This window comes from Micromys minutus (genome assembly GCF_963924665.1).
Source record: "Micromys minutus genome assembly, chromosome: 3".
NCBI classification, from domain to species: Eukaryota; Metazoa; Chordata; class Mammalia; order Rodentia; family Muridae; genus Micromys; species Micromys minutus.
Window position 1 is genome coordinate 5,977,600 of NC_137972.1, and position 18,430 is coordinate 5,996,029.

The window sequence follows — 18,430 nt, forward strand, 5'->3', positions numbered from 1 at the left end:
TTGTACAGCCTGCATATGCATTTGTATAAGTATGTACTATCTCGTCATATACACATACACTTTCACATTTCACTATCTTAGAGCCTTGAAGGGTTGCTACTGGAGAAGAAAGACTATGAAAAACTAATGCCCTCTGCTGGAGAATCTTTCCCTCTCTCTAGCCAATTGTCCTTTAGAGTGCTTCCTAGGCATCCGTCTGGATAGTGTGGAAAGCGCCTGTGCCTGGGTGGTTCCAGCCTCACTGTAGCTCCCCGTCTGTACACGTCACCTTAACTTTGTTATGCCCTGGGCAGTTAACCTGCTTTTGTACATAAAACATCTGTATCTTCTATGACCTGAAAAATGAAACTTCAGAGTTCAATGAATGCATCTTGTGGATTTTTTTCTGACCGGGAAGCTATGTGTTATTATAAAGGTTTAAAAGCAAACTGAAGAATTCAGTGTCTGTAATTGCGTTTCTTTCAGGAGGTATCTGAAGAGATGATAGGATCACCCATCCCAGAACCCAGACAGCGCTCACGACTTTTAAGATCGCAGTCAGAAAGTTCTGATGAAGTTACAGAGTTAGACCTTTCACATGGGAAAAAAGATGCTTTTGTTTTAGAGGTAATACTGCATTGAAGTAATCTCCTAACAGACTGAGAGGATGAATAGTTTATAATTGGGTTCTAAACTGATGTGCCAACTTCACTGTGTCACAGCTGCCAGGGAGAGTGTACATTTCACACATTTGACCATAGCAGTGACTGACAGTCACTGATGCTGAAAAGTACATAGCTCTGAAGTCGCATGGACTCGAGTCATAGTTAAAGTGGAGATGAGCACCCTCACTGTGGTGGTTTGAATAGGTTTGGCTCCATAGACTCAAGTGCTTGAATGCTTGGCCTGTAAGGAGTGGCTCTAATAGGAGGGATAGCCTTGGAGAAAGTCTCTCATGGCTGCCTTTGGATCAAAATGTAGGGCTCTCTGCTCCTCTAGCACCATGACTGTCATGCTTCCCAATATGATAATGTCTGAACCTCTGAAACTGTAAGCCATCCCCAATTCAGTATTTGCCTTCATAAGAGTTTCCTTGGCCACGGTGTAGCATAATAACAATGAAGCCCTAACTATGACACTCGTCAAAAATCTAAAATCTGAATTGGCCAGAAATTCTAAATTTGGGGGCTGGAGCTGTAGCTCATTTGGTAAAGTACTTACCTGACATTAATGCAGGACCCTAGCACCGTGTGAACTGGACAAGTTGTGTAAGCCTTTGATCCTGGTGCTCCAGAGGAAGTATTCCTTCACTGGAGTAAGTTCAAGACCAGCCTGGACTATAAGAGAACCCCTCAAAAGAAAAAAGTTCACTTTTAAAGTTTTGGTTTTAGAGCATTTTCGTTTCTGGAGCTAAGGAGTAGGAATGCTGAGCTCCTAATGTGTGTAGACATCAGAGTCTGGAGTGCTAGGATCAAAGGAACTGAAATCTCTAAAGGGAAAAGACTCTCGGCCTGCAAGTGTTTACCATTTCGAGTTATTTTTTGTAAGCCTGAATGACTTTAAACCAGAAAATGTACTGGTTCTATCTATCTATCTATCTATCTATCTATCTATCTATCTATCTATTTATCTATCTATCTATCTATCTATCTATCTTCTATCTATTTATCTACCTACCTACCTACCTACCTACCTACCTACTTATCTATCTGGTTTTTCAAGACAGAGTTTCTCTGTATAGCTGTCCTGGAACTCGCTTTATAGACCAAGCTGGTTTTGAACTCACAGAGATCTTGGGCAGTATGGCTAAAGGAGGGATTAGAGTTGTATGACACAATGTCCAGCTTAATGTACTGTTTTTTAGCACAGTATACTTGTTCTTACTTTTTATGACTGTATTTGATAAACACTACTATATGCACTTTGCAATAATCTCACTGAATACTGAGTACAGTGTGTTCTTGTTGCATACCTGAGATACTGTGACAGTCTTGAACATTTAAGCTCTTTTCCTGAGGAGTAGCCATGGTGTGGTGCTCAGCAGCTTACTATTCTCAGAACTGTCCCCTCCCACCCTTCCCTGAGAGCAGTTTAGGAGAGTCAGGAATGATGCATGCACATTGTAAGAAGAACATGGCTGAGTAGAATCTGGTGCTTTGACTTTGGAAGCTGGCAGTAGACTCATTATTGGAATGAGCTTGGAGAGGAGAATCTGAAACATGGGTAACTGCTAAGGGAATTGCCCGTAAGACAAGCAGTTGAGTGAGACCAGAGGGCTTTCTGGCTTTGTATCTGGTTTTTTAAAAAGATTTATTCATATGTTTTATGCATGTATATATGTGTATGCACCTTCATGAGTTTATGCAGGTTGTCCTTGAGGCCAGAGAGATCCAAATCCCCATTTTTGCAATTATAGGCCTTTGTTACAAGCCACCCAGTATGGGTACTAGGAACCAAAGCTAGATCCTCTGCAAGGACAAGATGTGCTCTTAACTGCTGAGCTGCCCATCTGGCTCCTGAGATATGCAGAAAATCTGAACTGTGGTCTGTCCTCCATGGCTCTACAGTCTGAAATGGGGAGGAAGGGAACTCAGTGGGAAAGCAGTGTGGTTCAGGCAGGTGACTGGCTCTGGGCTACAGTTACCACAGTCAGCAGTAACGTCAGTGCTCCCCAGAGCTTGTCAGATTGGACTCTGTTTCAGATCTAGAACAAGGCAATGTCAAGTTGGGGCCCTAAAAGTGGCTTAACAAGCTCTTCAGGTGGCTAAGCATCCCCTAAAGTTTGGTCCACAGTATAACTGATAAGTCAGGTGATGGATCCTGGTGGGCAGAGACAAAATTAAAAGTAAAATAAAAAGTATTTCTATTGTGGGCAGAAGGTGGGCGCAGGGGATAGATTGAGTGAGAGGAGAGAGATGAGGCGTGCCTGTGACTCTGCTTGTGTTTGTGCCCGTGTTTGGAGAATCCTGGCTTGAGGCCATGACTGGACAGCGAAGCTGAAGTGTGAGTGAGCAAGGCTGTGGGATGCTGTATGTAAGAACATAGTTTTTATTCAGGCCTGCTTATGTTATATAGAGAGTATTTTCATAAACATTTTGAAAAGTGCATAAAAATAATGTCAGTATACTTAAATATATAAAAGGTTTTACTTAGAAGTATTTGAAGTTGTTACTATGGGGAAATCTGCTGGTGCTAGAATTTCCTTATATGCAGGTGTCTGCAGAAGCAAGAGTTACTTTTCTATTGTGGTGAAGAGATACCATGACCAGGGCAACTTCTAGAAAAAAGGAGTTTATTGAGGCTTATAATTCCAGAGGGGTAGAGTCCATGACCATCATAATGGGGTGTGACAGCAGGCAGGTAGAGGTGGTGATGGAGTAGTAGTTGAGAGCTTTCATCCTTATGTGTAGGTAAGAGGCAGAGAGAAAGAGCTAGCTTTTGAAACTCAAAGCCTACCCCAAATGACACACCTCCAAATCCTTTCCAAACATTTCCTCCACCTGGAGATCAGGTGTTCGGATCCATGAGCCTAATGGGGCCATTCTTATTCCAGCCATCACACAGGAGGTCGGATCCACCGAGGCTGGAGTTTCAGTGTTGTGAGTGTCTCAGTTTGGGTGTTGGTAACCAAACTCTGGTCCTCAGAAGAACAGCAAACACTCTTAACTGAGACACTGTTCCAGCCCCCATAGCAGGGGAAATGGTTCTGCATTTTCTGAGTTTTTAACTCTTGAGCGTTTCTGAGAATGAAAATAACTTAAGGAATCAGGACAACTTCCGTCTTTGGATAAATGGTTACGCAGTGTTTTATCATTCTGCTTCTAGATCGATGACACTGATGCCATGGAAGACGTGCATTCCCTCCTTACTGATGTTCCTCCTCCTTCAGGTATGCAGCAGGCTCGCTGGGAGACAAGGCAGGTGTGAGAGGAATAGCTTTCTTCTTAGTTATTCATTTATTGTTGTTGAAATGGGGTCTCATGTATCTCAGTCTGCATTGAACTCAGCATGTAGTCAAAAGTAATAAAAATTTTATATTTAAACTTTATAGTTGAGAAATATTATTTCTTAAAACCAAAATTAGTAAAGTATCATTTTAATTATAATTTGTTTTGGCAGGTTTTTATAGTTGTAATACAGAAATTATGCCTGGCATAAATAATTGGACATCAGAAATACAGGTAAACTTTTATCAGATTGATGCAAATACTGTAGATATTATAAGTTTCACTTAAGTGCCTATTCTGTGGACCCCAATAGCAATTACAAACCCTATTCTTTTTAATCTTACTAGTTATTCATCGTTTGCAGTTTTATCAATTATGGGAAAAGAATAATAAGACATCATGTTGTTCTTTCTCCTGCACCTAGATGTTTACATCAGTAAGAGTGGTCAGACTAAGTAGCCTCAACTTGACTAACCAAGCTCTCAATAAGAACTTCAACGGCCTGTGTGAGAACTTGCTCAAGGTAGGAGCCTGCCACTCAGAACCCGAGTGAACTGGACTGGTCTTCTCTGGCCCTCGTACCTCACGTAGCTGGGAGTGTGCTGTCTCTGTGAGCCTGTCAGTCTCACCTGTGCCACACTGAGGCACTGGCTTGTTCTTGCTCTTCGAAGAGACAGCATTAGGAAAAGAGCCATTTAATGTATTAGCTTAACTTTCATACAAATCTCGTACATCTGTAGAATGTTCTTAAGACCCTGAGTTGTTGAAAAATGTTAAACCCTTATTGGTGTGTGTTCTGCTCAGAGTGGTGGGTTGTATAAAGTTGTGTTAGCTAATTGCAGTGGTACCCAGTGCCTGGGCTCCCTCTGTCACTTGTCTTCCAAGATAGTCCCACCTCTTACTTCCTGTCCTCGGGTTTACATGATATTGTATAGACACCGAGACCTTAGACAGCCATTCGCTGGCACTGCACTCTCAAAGAGAGGCCGGTTTAGCTTTCCACCCTTTGTTTTCGCCCTTTGCGATGTAGTATCTCTGTACAGTTAACTCCACGAATCCATTAGTGTACAGTGAAGAGTGACGTCACCAGTCCTCTCCTTTCCGCAGAGTCTGTATTTCAAACTTCGGTCCATGACCCCGTGCTGCCTCTGCCATGTGAACTTTACGGTGTCTCTGCCTGAAGATGAATTAATCCAGGTAAGGAAGGTGCCATCAATTGTAGAAGAGGCTTCTAGCCCTTTGTGATCTGTTTTAATTTAATGTTCCCACAGTCAGTAACTCACAGTGTTTTAACTCAGACTGTCTGAAGGGATGTATTAGCTTGTATCAGGCTGTGTAGTTCACTTGTCTTATTGCTGGTTATCTGCATGGGAAACGGAGGTGCTCCAAGTGAGCACATAGGAAACAGAATGGGGTTCCTTGTTCATGACTTTTCCAGTCCCATTTAGAGACCTGGTCTCTTAGAGAAGGCACATTCAGAAAAGTCTAGGTTTGATGTACATGTTGCATGGCTGAATTTACATAGAATTCTGATTGAGAGTCTTAATTAGGAAAGGAAAGCTAGTTGATTGATACAGGTTGTCCCTTGGTACTGAAAGAAAATTGTAAGCGATTGAATTTTATCAGTGGTTATTTTACCAATAATAATTGTTTCTATAATTGTAGGTTACAGTCACAGCAGTTGCAATAACTTTTGATAAACACCAGGCCTTACAGACCACAAAAACCCACGTCGAGAAGTCACTGCAAAGAGGTAAACTTTGAAGTCTAGGAAGTAAAGTTCCCATTTGCCTGTTATAGCTTTGCAGTAGGCTGGGGTTAAAGCTGGACCAGAGATGGTTGCTAAGTAACTGCTGTGCATCTACCTTTCAGCCTCCACAGATAATGAAGAACTGTTGCAGTTCCCGCTGGAGCTCTGCTCGGACTCACTGCCCTCTCATCCTTTCCCTACAGCTAAAGGTTGGTCCTGTGGGAGGCTGGGGGGCATGGTAGTCTCTCTTTCCTCTTTCTGTTTCCTCAGTTAGTCTGAGAAGTCAGTCCTTCACACCCCATCAGTGAGTGTTGGTCTTACTTCGTAAAGAGAGCTCTCCGTAAACGGTGAAGGTCATTTTCTCATGTTTCATTCTTATACTTCAGTTTTAATTTCGCAGTGTATATATTTACATATAGTGTGTGTATTTGGTGTTTTATCTGGTAGGTTATTTTCTAGTAGAGGTTTTTATTTGGATTTTCATAGAATCTCCAGGGGAATACACAGATTAGGCAGGAATGTGCTTCTAACTGCCCCCCTCCAAAACACACACACAGGGTTTCTCTGTGTAGCCCTGGGTATCCTAGAATTCCCTCTGTAGCCCAGGCTGGCCTTGAACCCTCTCTGCCTCCAGAGTGCTGGATTAAAGGCGTGTGACAGCACTGCCAGCCTGTGCTTCTGTCCTTTACCCATGATTGGGCTGACGGACAATGGCTGTACAGAAACTGAGAGCTTTTAAAATACAAAGTAATCCCCGTTAATGGAAAAACTCTTAAAAGAATGGGAGGACTGCTTTTTTCTGTTTCTCTTTATTTTGTATAATTTTTATTTTGACTTTTCAAAACTGTTGTCTAATCTTACATTATCTATTCAGTAAATGTAGTTTTATCTTTTTAAGTTTTTAATTGAGAAATGATTCATTTCTTATTTAACATTGAATTAGTTACTATAATCATTATATTTCATAACAATTGAAATTTTCAGAATATTTTTATTTGGTAACAAATTATATATAAAACAGAATAACTCTGTGTGTGTGTGTGTGTGTGTGTGTGTGTGTGTGTGTGTGTGTACACGCTCACTAAATCAGTCATTGCTTGGTCTAAGAGTCCATGTAGGGATATAAGTCTGTGCCATCGTCCATAGGTGTGAAGAAACAGGCCATGTTTGGACTCTGACCTGGTAACTTGCTCATCATTCTTGTGTTGTCAGCAACAACCCAGTTTAGACCTGAGTGTCCTCACTTTCCTCCAAAGGATAAAGAAGAAATCCAAGTCAAGGGCATTTGGGTTCAGACTTCTGATTAAGTCCTAGAGAGGAAAATATCATTGTTAAGACTCTTCTCCAGGGGCTTGATGAAATGGCTCAGAGGTTAACGGCAGTTGCCATTTAGGATCGATTTTAGTGCCCAGCCCCCACATGGCAGCTCGCAGCTGTCTACAGTTAGTCTCAGGGGGCCCGATGCTCTCTTCTGGCCTCCTCTGTTATCAGGCACGTATTCTCTGAACAGGCATGCATGCATGCAGAACACTTGTACATACAAAGTAAAGGTAAGTCTTAAAAAGAGCTTCCTTGAGTTCCTTAGATATCCCCTTCTTTTCAGAGATCAGTTGTCCTTCCTCTGCAGTAAGAAACCACCCCTAAAGCCTAGTCGATGAATGGCTAGTCTTTGCTGATTTACATGAATGTGTTTGGCATTGGGGTGCATCTCAGCTGGGTGATAGCCATGCTGCCGTTACTGACTGGACTCTGCAGAGATGACCATGAAGCTTGTGAGTCTGCCTTATCCACACTGATGCTTCCACAGTGCAGCCAGCTATACCTCCTGCTTATGTGGCTGCCTTAGGAAACGATACTCTGACTCTTGGGAACTGAAGACAAGGGGAAAACGTGGCTGGAATGTCTGCACACGTACTGCCTGAAGTGCTTACTGCTAAGGTCAGGTAGTGTCAGAGGTTTGAGGTGGAGAGAAGTGGTAGGAAAGCCTGGTGGCAGCACTGTTACCATGCAGGTCCACTAACTGGACCTCTGCCAGCCTTGGCTTCACATGCCTTCATCTCAAGCTTTACACTTCCTCTTAGCCTTTGAATTAAGTTTTAAAATGTTTCTGTGTTTCTCTTTTGTGATTGTGAACATGTTTGTATTTAAAAAGTAAATGAAAGGCTGAATTCATGTCCAGGTTCTGAGAGCATCCATAATTAGTTTTTCCAAGAAGCTCCAGTGAGGCAAAACATGGAGTCAGATTCCCCTCCGGGTTCTAGAGTCCTTCCGGGCAGCCTCGGTGTGGGAGGGGCTGACGAAGGGCAAGGCGTGAGAGCTTAGGTCGTAGGTTACAGCGCTGGCTCTAGATTTTACTTGGGGTTTCCAGAGCTGGAGAAACATTAAGTCACACCACACTTCCTTCACTGCTGTCATGTCTACTAATATGTAAAACATACTAAAACGTGTGCCACCCAGTGAGCCACACAGAAACTATGCTTGCCTGGAATATGAAAACCAGCAGTGAACAGTGTATCTGTGCCTCTCACATGTAGTGTGAGTTGTGTAGGTTCTGGTTTGTGTTGTTTGTATATATTGTCTTTACTTCCTCTCAACCTTTCAGGAGGACACGGTTAAATATGTCTTTAAAGTTATTTTAAGGTAATTTGGAGAGTTTGAGGATAAGGTAGGTTATGAAAGGTTTGACTAGAGCAGTGCTCTTACACATGACTGGATGCTTATGTGTTCTAACATGGCAGTGTTGAATAGAATAGAAGTGTGTGAAACCTTGAGTTTGGCAGTGAGAGGAGTCCGGGAGAGGAAGGCAGGAGGGTTGGAAGGGATGCTGAAGGTCTCTCCTGTGTGGCTTTGCTGAGGTTGCTAGCTGAGCAGGCAGAATTATTTCTTTTTAAAGGTTCTATGAACATTGACTTCTAATTAACAGTCATGTTCTCGAAAAAAAGAATGATTTGTTACTTGTTTATTTCCCCATTATGTTGACAAGGTGAATAGTCTGAAGAGCCAAGCATAAAGTGTTTATTAACAATTGTGCTTCGCTTTTAGATTAACCTTCTGGTGTTATGTATTGATTGATTGATATCAATAAAAGTAAATGCCATGCACTGCGTGCATCCATGCATCTATCCTGACTCACCATACATAATAAGTCAGGGCCTGGATTGTCCATCCTTTTCAGTTTTCCCTTCCATGGTGCATTGTTCGCTTTTGATTTTAATATTGGTTTGTCTCCGATTTCTGGTTGGCTCAGTATCATCTAGTTACTGTGATTTGTTTGCTGTGAAATATTAAAAGGTGTTGATTTCAGTCATTTCTCAAAGGCTGTCAGGATTTCTCAATAAGTCTTAGGGGGAACATACATGATGTGGTATCAGCATGAAGGGTTTCCTAGGCTTTTCCTAGGCTGTGCTATAGGAAGGCATGGGTAGCCCAAATGCTACAGAACTTTCACAATGGCCTCATCAGTATCCATAATTCTGGCCTTTTTCTTTAGTCGTTGTTGTTTTAGTATACTTTTTAAATGATGTGTATAAAAAGGGGGAGATTAAATATAGTAAAAATATAGAGTCTAAGTGAAGCTATTTGGGATATAAGAATTTTAAATGAAAACTTCTCATAGAATGCAGATGAGCTCAATAATTTTCTGCTTTAATGCTTCTAAAAGGTTAACAGCGCATATTGGTTACAGTGAGCCGACGGGCTTACACAAGTGTAAACCACATAGTACTTTAATATGTCTCAGATATGTTATAAATGTGATCTGTTCTAGATGGTAGTTTTACTTAGATCATTCCCTCCTGTTTCTATGCTACTTGGTGCTTGCTCAGTCCTTCCTGCTCAGTGGCAGATGCTGTAGCCTGCTGGGGGACTCGATTGATGTCTACAGAGGCAGCATGAGAACCTATAAACATTAGCTTTCATTCTTCCAATGAAGAATGTTTCTGAATTCTTAACTCTATGCAGTAGCTCTTTATACGACTACAAATACCTTTATATAAATCTGTCAGGTATCTCCTATATCTGCTTTCTATAAACTGTATATTTTGACATTATGATCAAAATGGTGACAGCAATAAAAATAATTTATGAGTAGTCTTCATGTAGTTGGATGGCCAAAGTGCTGGCAGGGGAGGGACGCTGTCGGGTAGAGATTGAAGAGAATGAGAGATAAAGAGAGGCACACAAGGTATAATCCCAGAACTTGTTAGTGTCAGACCCTCACTCTAAGACAGACAAACAAATGAAGGAATGAGACAAATCTAAAGATAGGTCTTACTGTCTTTAGCTCATCCAAGAGATGGCCTGGAAGGGAGGGATGGAATGAACGGGAAGCAGAGGCAGGAAGGCTTTTCTTCCCTCTGTCTTCAGGGCAGCTCGAGGTCAGCGAGATGCCAAGGAGGCAGAGTGCAAATCAAGGGAAAGCCTAGACTGTGCCAGGCTCTGAAGAGAAGCGGTTAAGCTGGTCCTAAGAATAGATGCCAGAAACCTGTGCAGGAATGTGGACAGTAGAGAAGCAAAGACAAGGAAAGTAGTGTGGGGTATTTGTCTTCAGTTGATGCATATGACTCGTGTGAGTTCATTGTGTGTTATCAAATTATACATTGCTGATGCCTTACTTTTGACTTTCCAGTATAAACTATTCACATTGAAGCTGCTATTTCTGTCTTAACAATTTACAACACCTATGGCAATTTCTTTATTAGTTCATCCACATCTAAGTAGGTTTATATCAATCTTTAGATTGATCATTAACTTAGTCACTAAGCTACTTTTTATAGATATAAGGTATATCCAATCATTTATTATGTTGATGAAAAATGCCTGAAAGAATGTGAAACTCAGTTGTGATAATAGTAACTTGAAATTATGAATGTTTAAATGGGAAAATAATAAAAATTGAAGACTCTGGACTACATACCTTTTATCCTACAAAAGAATACTATTTGTAAGAATTTTTAAGAAAGTAACTTTAAAAGTACATTCACTTTAAAAAATTTTAGAGCAAAGATGATTGGTAATTCTAGTGCTAGAAGTAAAAAGTCACAGAAGGCACTGATTTTTGTTACAGCAAACTTTGTCCACTGTGATACCAGAAAACAGGGTGACTTGGAAAGAGTAGAAACCTACTGCTTCAGTGTTCTGGAGGCTGGGAAGGCAGGCTCACTGAGGTTCTGTCAACTTGGAAGGGTCTTCTTACTGGGTTGTGGTATGGGGAAGACCAAACGACGCTTACAGTGGCACCAATTTCACTGGAGGATGTTAGTGTGTAGCTCAGAGGAGCTGAGCATACAGGCCATGGCCACAGCTGACAGGTGTCTCTCATTGGCTGTCACAGACTCGTGAGAAGAACTTGGGAAGCATATAAAAGTAGGGGGAGCCTGGTTGCCACTCTACTGCTGTGCTGGTCACTAACAAGCGTTCCTGCTAGCCCATTCTTAACCTGTGTTTTAGTCTCCAGACCTGTGGACATGTGGCTTGCCAAGTGTTGCTAGAGTAAGCTAAGAGAGTAATAACCTGCAACCTTACTTGTTTTGCCCAGTTAGATATCTAGTCTCATGATGGAAGAAGTAAGCCTGCTGTGTGCTCACATGGGCAAATGCACACATATACGTACAAATACACACACATACACAAACATTGTAAAGCGTGGACTTCTGTGTGTCTTGATAACAGCTCTTTGAAGATGGAGTGGGGTTCTCATCTGCATGGGGAGTGTTTGTCTCACTCTTCCACACAGACATGCACATGACATTGAATTCAGCACTAGCTCCCCAGCAGACCTTGTATGGTGCTTACAAGAAGTAATGAAAGATGTTGTCTTTGATTACTGTTGACCTGCAGATTGCTTAGTGCTTTATTGTTAGAGCTACCAGTCTGTCAACAAGCCAGACTGCATACAGTTGAGTGCCTTCTTGTTTGAGTCTGTTACCCGGGAGGACAGACTGTTGAGAAGGAGCCAGGATTCTGCGGACTTTTGTGTCTAAGGTGTACACATTGGACTGGAGCGCCAGAGTTCACTTGTTCTGTACCAGCTGGCCTTGAGCTTTTCTGCAAGAGAAGAGTTCGGGTCTGACAGATAAATGACAAGTGCACTCAAGAGGCTCCAAGAATGCTGCAGGATGTCCATGATTCACAACAGTAGTGAAGGCAGGGGACAAAGAGCCCTCCCCCTTTATAAAAAGTAGGGAAGACAGTAATTCAGAGAGAATCACACAAGATCATGTAGTCTAAAATAAAGTCTTCTCCAATTGTTTCTCTCAAGAGCACTAGCTATGTAGGAAAAAATGGAGTATTTTAAATTATTTGTTTGTTTATGCTTTTTGGGGATAGGATTGTCCAAACTCACTGCATGGCTGAGGATGACTTTAAATTCCTGAACCTCCTCCTACCTCTTTCCAAATGCTGGGTTTAGAAGTGTGCACCTTAGTGCTTGGCTCATCATAGTCTTCTTTACAAACGCGACCATTTTATATTGCTTTGTAACGATTCTTTTCCATTTGGCACAGTTTACGGTATAATGACACAGTTGTCATTAAATCAGATACAACAGTACTGAGTTACAGAAGAGAGTTTCTTTTTAGTGGTTCTTAAAATTATTTGAGTCATTTTTTCTTGATCCTGAGGAGGGGGCAATTTCCAAGATGCCTAATCCAAATTATACGTTCCTCCCTCCTCTCTCCCTCCCCTCCTCCCTCCGTCCTTCCCTCCCTCCCTCCCCCTCTCTCTCTTCCCTTCTCTATCTCTCTGTTAGTGGAGATCAAGTCTCAGAGCCCATGTGTGCTGGGAAGGCAGTCTATCATGAACTACTGTCCTTAACTCTTGGTTTTGTAAGACAGCCTTGAACTCTCTGTATGCTCTGAGTTGGTAGGTGTTTGTCATGACACTTAGGAGAATGTTCTCTACAAGTCATATTCTGAGTAATTAAATTTTATTAATTTGAAAATATTATCAAAAGACCAATACATTAAAGATGAACAATATATTTACTTAATTGATACTTTAAAAAAATTGACTACCCCAAATAATTCTCAGTGTTTCTAATGAGCTATTTTTTTTTTTCAGTTTTATCATTCCTTGAAACAAAGTACAAAGATGCTAGTACAGAGAGGACATGAAGAGCAAGAATAGATTGATGTTAGTAGTGTGCTTCCCTTTTCACAGCATCCTACATATACCCCACAAATACCTAAGAAACCAGGAGGACCTCTGCCTGGGTGCTACTCCCAAGGTGCTGGGAAGGGTGTGATTCTGTTTGGGATTCCTAGCCATCTCTCTGGAGATCTGTCAGTCATGTAGTTTCACAAAGTCTTGGTACCACTAGAGGGAGGTGTTGATAGTCAGATGGAGTCCTTAGAGGTAAGGAGGGCCACAGCTAGGCAGTGGTGCTAATGTGTGTGGCTGTTTTCCTGGGGTGTGATGTTCCATGGTACTGGCTCTCACTACTTACTCCCCTAAAACATTGCCCCCATTTTCCCTCCCAGCCCTCCCCAGCACACTGACCCTGGCTTCTTACCCCATGCCATGGTTTTGTTAGCCTGCTACTGTTTGTATTATCCAGAAACTGACTTGTGTTGTAATAAGACATCACCTTGGCATAGTATTTATTAGTGGGGCTAGTTCCATATAAAGTACTGCCATTTTAAATCCTAATACGGGTGCTTGGTTTGCTTTTATAATGACAGCATAAAGATTTACTTGCTCTGTTCTTCTGGTATATGGAAGATATTAACAGGCAGCAGAGAAGAGGCGATGGCTTGTCCTTGTGTCCAAACTAATGTGTGTGTATTGTCTCATTAGAACACCTGGAGAGGGCGAGCTCTAACTCAGGGATTCCAGCTGCACAGAGAGGTGAGTTTGTCTCCGGAAGCACACAGCCACCGTGGGTGTGAAGTCACACATCAGTAGACGCACAGTTACAGCAGAGGAATGCCCTGAACAGTGGAATAGACCCCAGAGAGCTTTGTTGTATTTAGAATGTTTGACAAGTTCAAAAGGATTTACTTTGGTTATTGCTACTTTTTACAGTGTAAACATTTTTCAAGTTTCTAAAGCTGTTGTTCTTTAGCCTTTTATAAAAGTAGTAATGTAAAAGTTACTGTTGGCAGAAGGGATGCTAGCTGCCCCTCCTTGTCCGAAGCCTTGCTGCCAGAAATCAGACCTGAAAGCGGAACATAGATGGCAATGGCCCTCTGGTTTTCTTGATGTTTTCAGAGTTGGGTTATGGAAGGGTACTTTAGTGAGGGGCAGGTCATTGTAGGGTGGTTGGGTTTTCTTTTTTGTTGTTGTTGTTGTTTTTGGTTTTTCCCCTTCAGGCATTTTCAACACTTTATTTTAGTTTTGATTTTTGGGCAAAACTAGGGGATGGGGTTGCTTATAATGGGTTGATTATGAATTAAATCTTAAATTACAATCAATTAGAAGAACTAAATTCTTATACTGAGGAGAGTGGGAACAACTAAGCAGACTGAGTCCTCTGCTCCCAGACACCGTGCAGTCACGCGCCCAGCGCTCTGCCCACTGTCACTGGGTTTGAACACTTGAAAGTCTAAAGCTCAGCCGTGCACCACCTCCTGTCTGATCTAAAAGGTCACTCTTTCTGTAAGCTACAGTGAAGTTAAGTTACGTCATCGAGGAGCATTGTGGCGAACAAGACACATCATCCATATTTTTCTTTGTGTTTTCTTTTGTTTTCTGTCTGTGTTTCCAGCACCGTCAGTTGATTACAGTTCCTTTGCAGACAGATGCAGCAGCTGGATAGAGCTCATTAAACTGAAAGCTCAGACCATAAGGCGCGGATCAATTAAGACAAGTAGGCGGATGTTTCTACCACATTCTGATGGCCTGAGAAGCATATTCCTGATTTCGCAGTGGTGAAGGCTAGACCTTACTGCCTAGTAACAACATTGCCAATCAGTCATGTGTTTGAGTGTGAAAGCTGCAGGTGCTTGGTCATGTGTAAGGAGTTATCACAGAGTCTTTTGGTGGTTACTTTCAGCTGTAGAATGGTCTTTTAAGTTCTACTTTTTATGAACGTACGCAGATGCATATGACATCCCTGTCTAGGAGGACTCAGCCAGCTTTCTTGTTGAAGAGACACTCTTCCAGGAAATTCTGAGGGACAGGGACCAAGTGTGCACAGAGAAAGTAGACAGTGTATCTTACTGCTGGACCAGACAGATGTTTTATAACATGTGTTATGGCAGATTTTGAGGAAACCATATTTGAGTGAGTTCATATTAAAAAGGAAAAAGCTACATTTTTCAGGATATATCAGAATCATTGTTTTAGTCCTAGAGGTACTAAATTAATAAGTATGTGGCCTCGGTTTCCTCCTGAGGTGACAGGGATGGTGTGGCCATGTGGCTGGTTGTGAGGCTAGAGGTTAGAACAGGTGTATGTTTCTGGCTTACTGCAGTTACTTAATAACTGGCGGGAACTATTTTACTGTTACCTTCCCAAATGTCTTTTAGACAGCCACGATTAATTGTTAAGGTTTAAGTTACATGGCTGTTTAATCAAAAAGGTTTGGGAAAGAAATACAATAATGTATTACAGCTACTGTTACCTAGGCTGCCTACAAGCCTACAGTGTTGGAGTATTCTGACGAGGTGGACACTGTCCTGGGATGTCACAACTTTCACACTCTTCTCAACAATTTGTTTCTCCGGCAGCTCCTTACTGCTCTGGCGCTTTCCTGTCTCCACTCTGTAACCGATCACTGTGTGTCTAGCTGCACTGCATCAACATTTTCCTTTGCAGGAATGCCATTTCCTTCCCACAGAACTTCATCCCAGCCCCTCCTCATGTTTCTCTCTCTCTAAATTGCATGTAGTGCATGATAATTTCTTCTCCTTCATGACATGGCTTAGTCACAGACAGCTGAATGTTATCACCTCTGTTTGGAAGCCTTAGGGGATTATCCAGTTCCCAGGGTCTGTTCTTAATGTGTCCTCATCTTTCTTCAACTGTAGCTGTGACTGTCGAAAAAGCCAGTCCCATGGGTGATGGAAATTTCCGGAATCGCTCTGTCCCACCTTGTGCAAGTCCCACAGTTGGAGTTGTTAAGATGACGCCTCTTTCCTTCATCCCTGGAGCAAAGATAACCAAGTACCTTGGCATCATTAACATGTTTTTCATTAGAGAAACGACTTCTCTCCGTGAGGTAACTTTGCACAACTTCCTGAAGTTGTTTTTTAAGAATCAGTACTGAAACCAAGTTTCCAGTTATGAGTTCTTCCAAACAACACAGGCATTATGTTTTACTTTCCCATTGTGACCAGTCTGGGAGACTTTTGTATACTTAGCAAGTTTCATACAGTGACACATTTTATAGGAGCTTTATCTGATTTTGTTTGTCGAAGTTTTGAATCCTTATTGTAAAACAAGTAACTTTCTCCTATATTTGATACAAGATTTTAGACCACACTGATGGGCCTCACTATGTTTTCTAAGAAGGTGGTTTCGGGTTTTTTTTTTTTTTTTTTTTTTTTTTAATAGCAGTTTCTAAAAATCCCCATGTAGGAATACTAGGTTTCTATAGTAAATATATGATCTAGAGATAACTTCCTTTGGGCTTTATGGTTTCTTCCCTTTGAAAGAAGAATGAGGCTGCCTGTTGTTACTCTTGACAGTGCACAAGAACTGTCTTGTTGGTTTTTACTAGACATGGAAAATTGTGACAGGGGTTATGTATTTTATATGATTGTGATTAAATCTCAAAATCAGGGCCACTCTCTTGTGCCATTTGTAACATGAGAATTTAACCTGAGCCGAAAGGATATTAATTATTGTATCTTAGGAGTCAGGATTGCTGAACATGTCAGTATTATGAACGAATGCGGGAACTCTGAAGTTACAGAGATCTGAAGCCCTGTCCTCTGTACCTTATATTGTGGAAAGCGTGTGTTTCCTACGATGACTTGCTCTGCTTTGCTTTGTGTCACGGGAGCTCTTGCATGCTCTCTCTCTCCACGCCACACTTCCTTCTCCAGCACGGAGCCTGCCTGGCATAGAGCAGGCACAACCATCTTTGAGCAAATGCTTGAATAGGTCTGACAGGATAATTAGGGAATACTTCCTTCTAGGATAATCTGTGTTACTTATACTCTTTGTTTATGTGGAGGATAAACCATGCCGTCTCGGAACCTCTAAATGGAGAATTTAAATCCTCTTAAGTCTGATAGACTAGGTTTGTATCAAGTTTAGCATGGTCTCTCTGTTGTTCTCCAGTTGCTCCTAACAGTACTCCTTTAAGTTTGATTCTGCTGTGAGATGGTGGTGCTGTGTTGTGAGGATGCTGTGTTGTGAGGATGCTGTGTTGTGAGGATGCTGTGTTGTGAGGATGCTGTGTTGTGAGGATGCTGTGTTGTGAGGATGCTGTGTTGTGAGGATGCTGTGTTGTGAGGATGCTGTGTTGTGAGGATGCTGGGTTGTGAGGATGCTGGGTTGTGAGGATGCTGGGTTGTACATGATCCTATCTTCTCAGCCTCCTTGACAGTGGGGTCCATGCACAAGTCTGCCATTTCTTTTCTTACTCTTCGATGCTGCTGAAGTGTTCATGGCTGTTATGTTGCTGCCTGGTTGATCCCACTGCAGCAGTGACCTGCACCATTAACTTAAGGCTTGGTGTCCATGTGTGTTGTTGCCTGGGAGATCCTTCTTACAGTCACTTATGCATCCTAGAATCTGCCTTCTGAGTGCATGGTGCTCCAGTCCAACTCCAAGCAGAAGGTGACTGCAGCGTGTATGGAGCTGCACTGTGGGGTGGAGGTGAAAATAGCTGATCTAATTCTGGATTTCAATATCGATAACTTCCCAAGATCACTATCTGGGAGATCTGCTTAGAGTTTTAGAAAGATGTGCTGGAGCTGGAGAGGTGGCTCAGCAGTTAGAGCACTGGCTGCTCTTCAGGGGTCCAGGCCCAATTTCTAGCTCCAAATGGTAGCTCACTACCTTCTGAAGCTCCATTTGCAGAGGATCTAGTGCCGCCTTCTATCCTTTCTGGGCATGAGGCACATATGTGGTTCCTTTGCATACTTAAGTACAGACAGAACACCCATGCACATTAGCTTTTCTTAAGATGTACTTAAGAAAATAATTTTGCTCCATACAGAGACTCTAAAGTTCTCTTGACTTCAATTTAATTCAGAAATTTCCATTTTAATCATCCTTAACCTCTAGTAGAGTTGATAGGAAAGTTCAACTGAAAAGTATTTACACTGCTGACTGGTTTTCCTTTGTTCTGTGTGTGTGAAATCAAGTAGTTCCCACATCACTCCTTCTCTTTCTCAGCCATGTGTGCCGTGCTTCTTTCTGCACTGCGGAAGATGGCTGCAGCACGTACCACAGTGAGCTAGCTGCACGGTAGTGCACACATGGAGTGCACACTTATAGTGTACATGTGTAGTGCACACATGTAGGCCCAGCACAGCTAAGGCCTGAAGTTCATGAATCTGGCACTGTGCAAAGTCAGGATGGTGGTGATAGTACTAGAGCAGCAGCCAGTGTGCAGTAGTCGTGGATTTTCCAGGCAGCACGAGGCAGCACAGTTGTTTCCCAGTACCACATGTTCTTGAAACATACAGTGTGCATGATAAAAGCTGGTCACAGGCAAATTACAATGATCTGAGCTTTAAGGAAAGTACTTTAAGGTCGTTAGTCAGATGTGTTTATTAAAAGTGTGTTTGCTAATGAAAAACAATCCCTCACTCTGAGGAAAATATAAGTGGTTGTCTTTACATTAAGGTAACTTGGAATG

General features: G+C 42.0%; 1 protein-coding gene across 5 annotated transcripts in view; it reads left to right on the forward strand.

Moving 5' to 3' along the window:
• The window catches only part of C2CD5 (C2 calcium dependent domain containing 5), an 88,924-nt gene that overhangs the window by 67,879 nt on the left and 2,615 nt on the right, over nucleotides 1-18,430 (forward strand). For 3 of the 5 annotated variants that reach the window (XM_080914910.1, XM_080914914.1, XM_080914911.1), the window contains 10 exons: nucleotides 466-606; nucleotides 3,805-3,868; nucleotides 4,099-4,160; nucleotides 4,351-4,449; nucleotides 5,034-5,123; nucleotides 5,592-5,679; nucleotides 5,799-5,885; nucleotides 13,471-13,521; nucleotides 14,381-14,482; nucleotides 15,645-15,835. In XM_080914910.1, coding sequence (XP_080771036.1) covers nucleotides 466-606; nucleotides 3,805-3,868; nucleotides 4,099-4,160; nucleotides 4,351-4,449; nucleotides 5,034-5,123; nucleotides 5,592-5,679; nucleotides 5,799-5,885; nucleotides 13,471-13,521; nucleotides 14,381-14,482; nucleotides 15,645-15,835 — 975 coding nt within the window. The remainder of the gene's footprint in view (nucleotides 1-465; nucleotides 607-3,804; nucleotides 3,869-4,098; nucleotides 4,161-4,350; nucleotides 4,450-5,033; nucleotides 5,124-5,591; nucleotides 5,680-5,798; nucleotides 5,886-13,470; nucleotides 13,522-14,380; nucleotides 14,483-15,644; nucleotides 15,836-18,430) is intronic. The other 2 variants (XM_080914912.1, XM_080914913.1) reach the window with 1 other exon arrangement.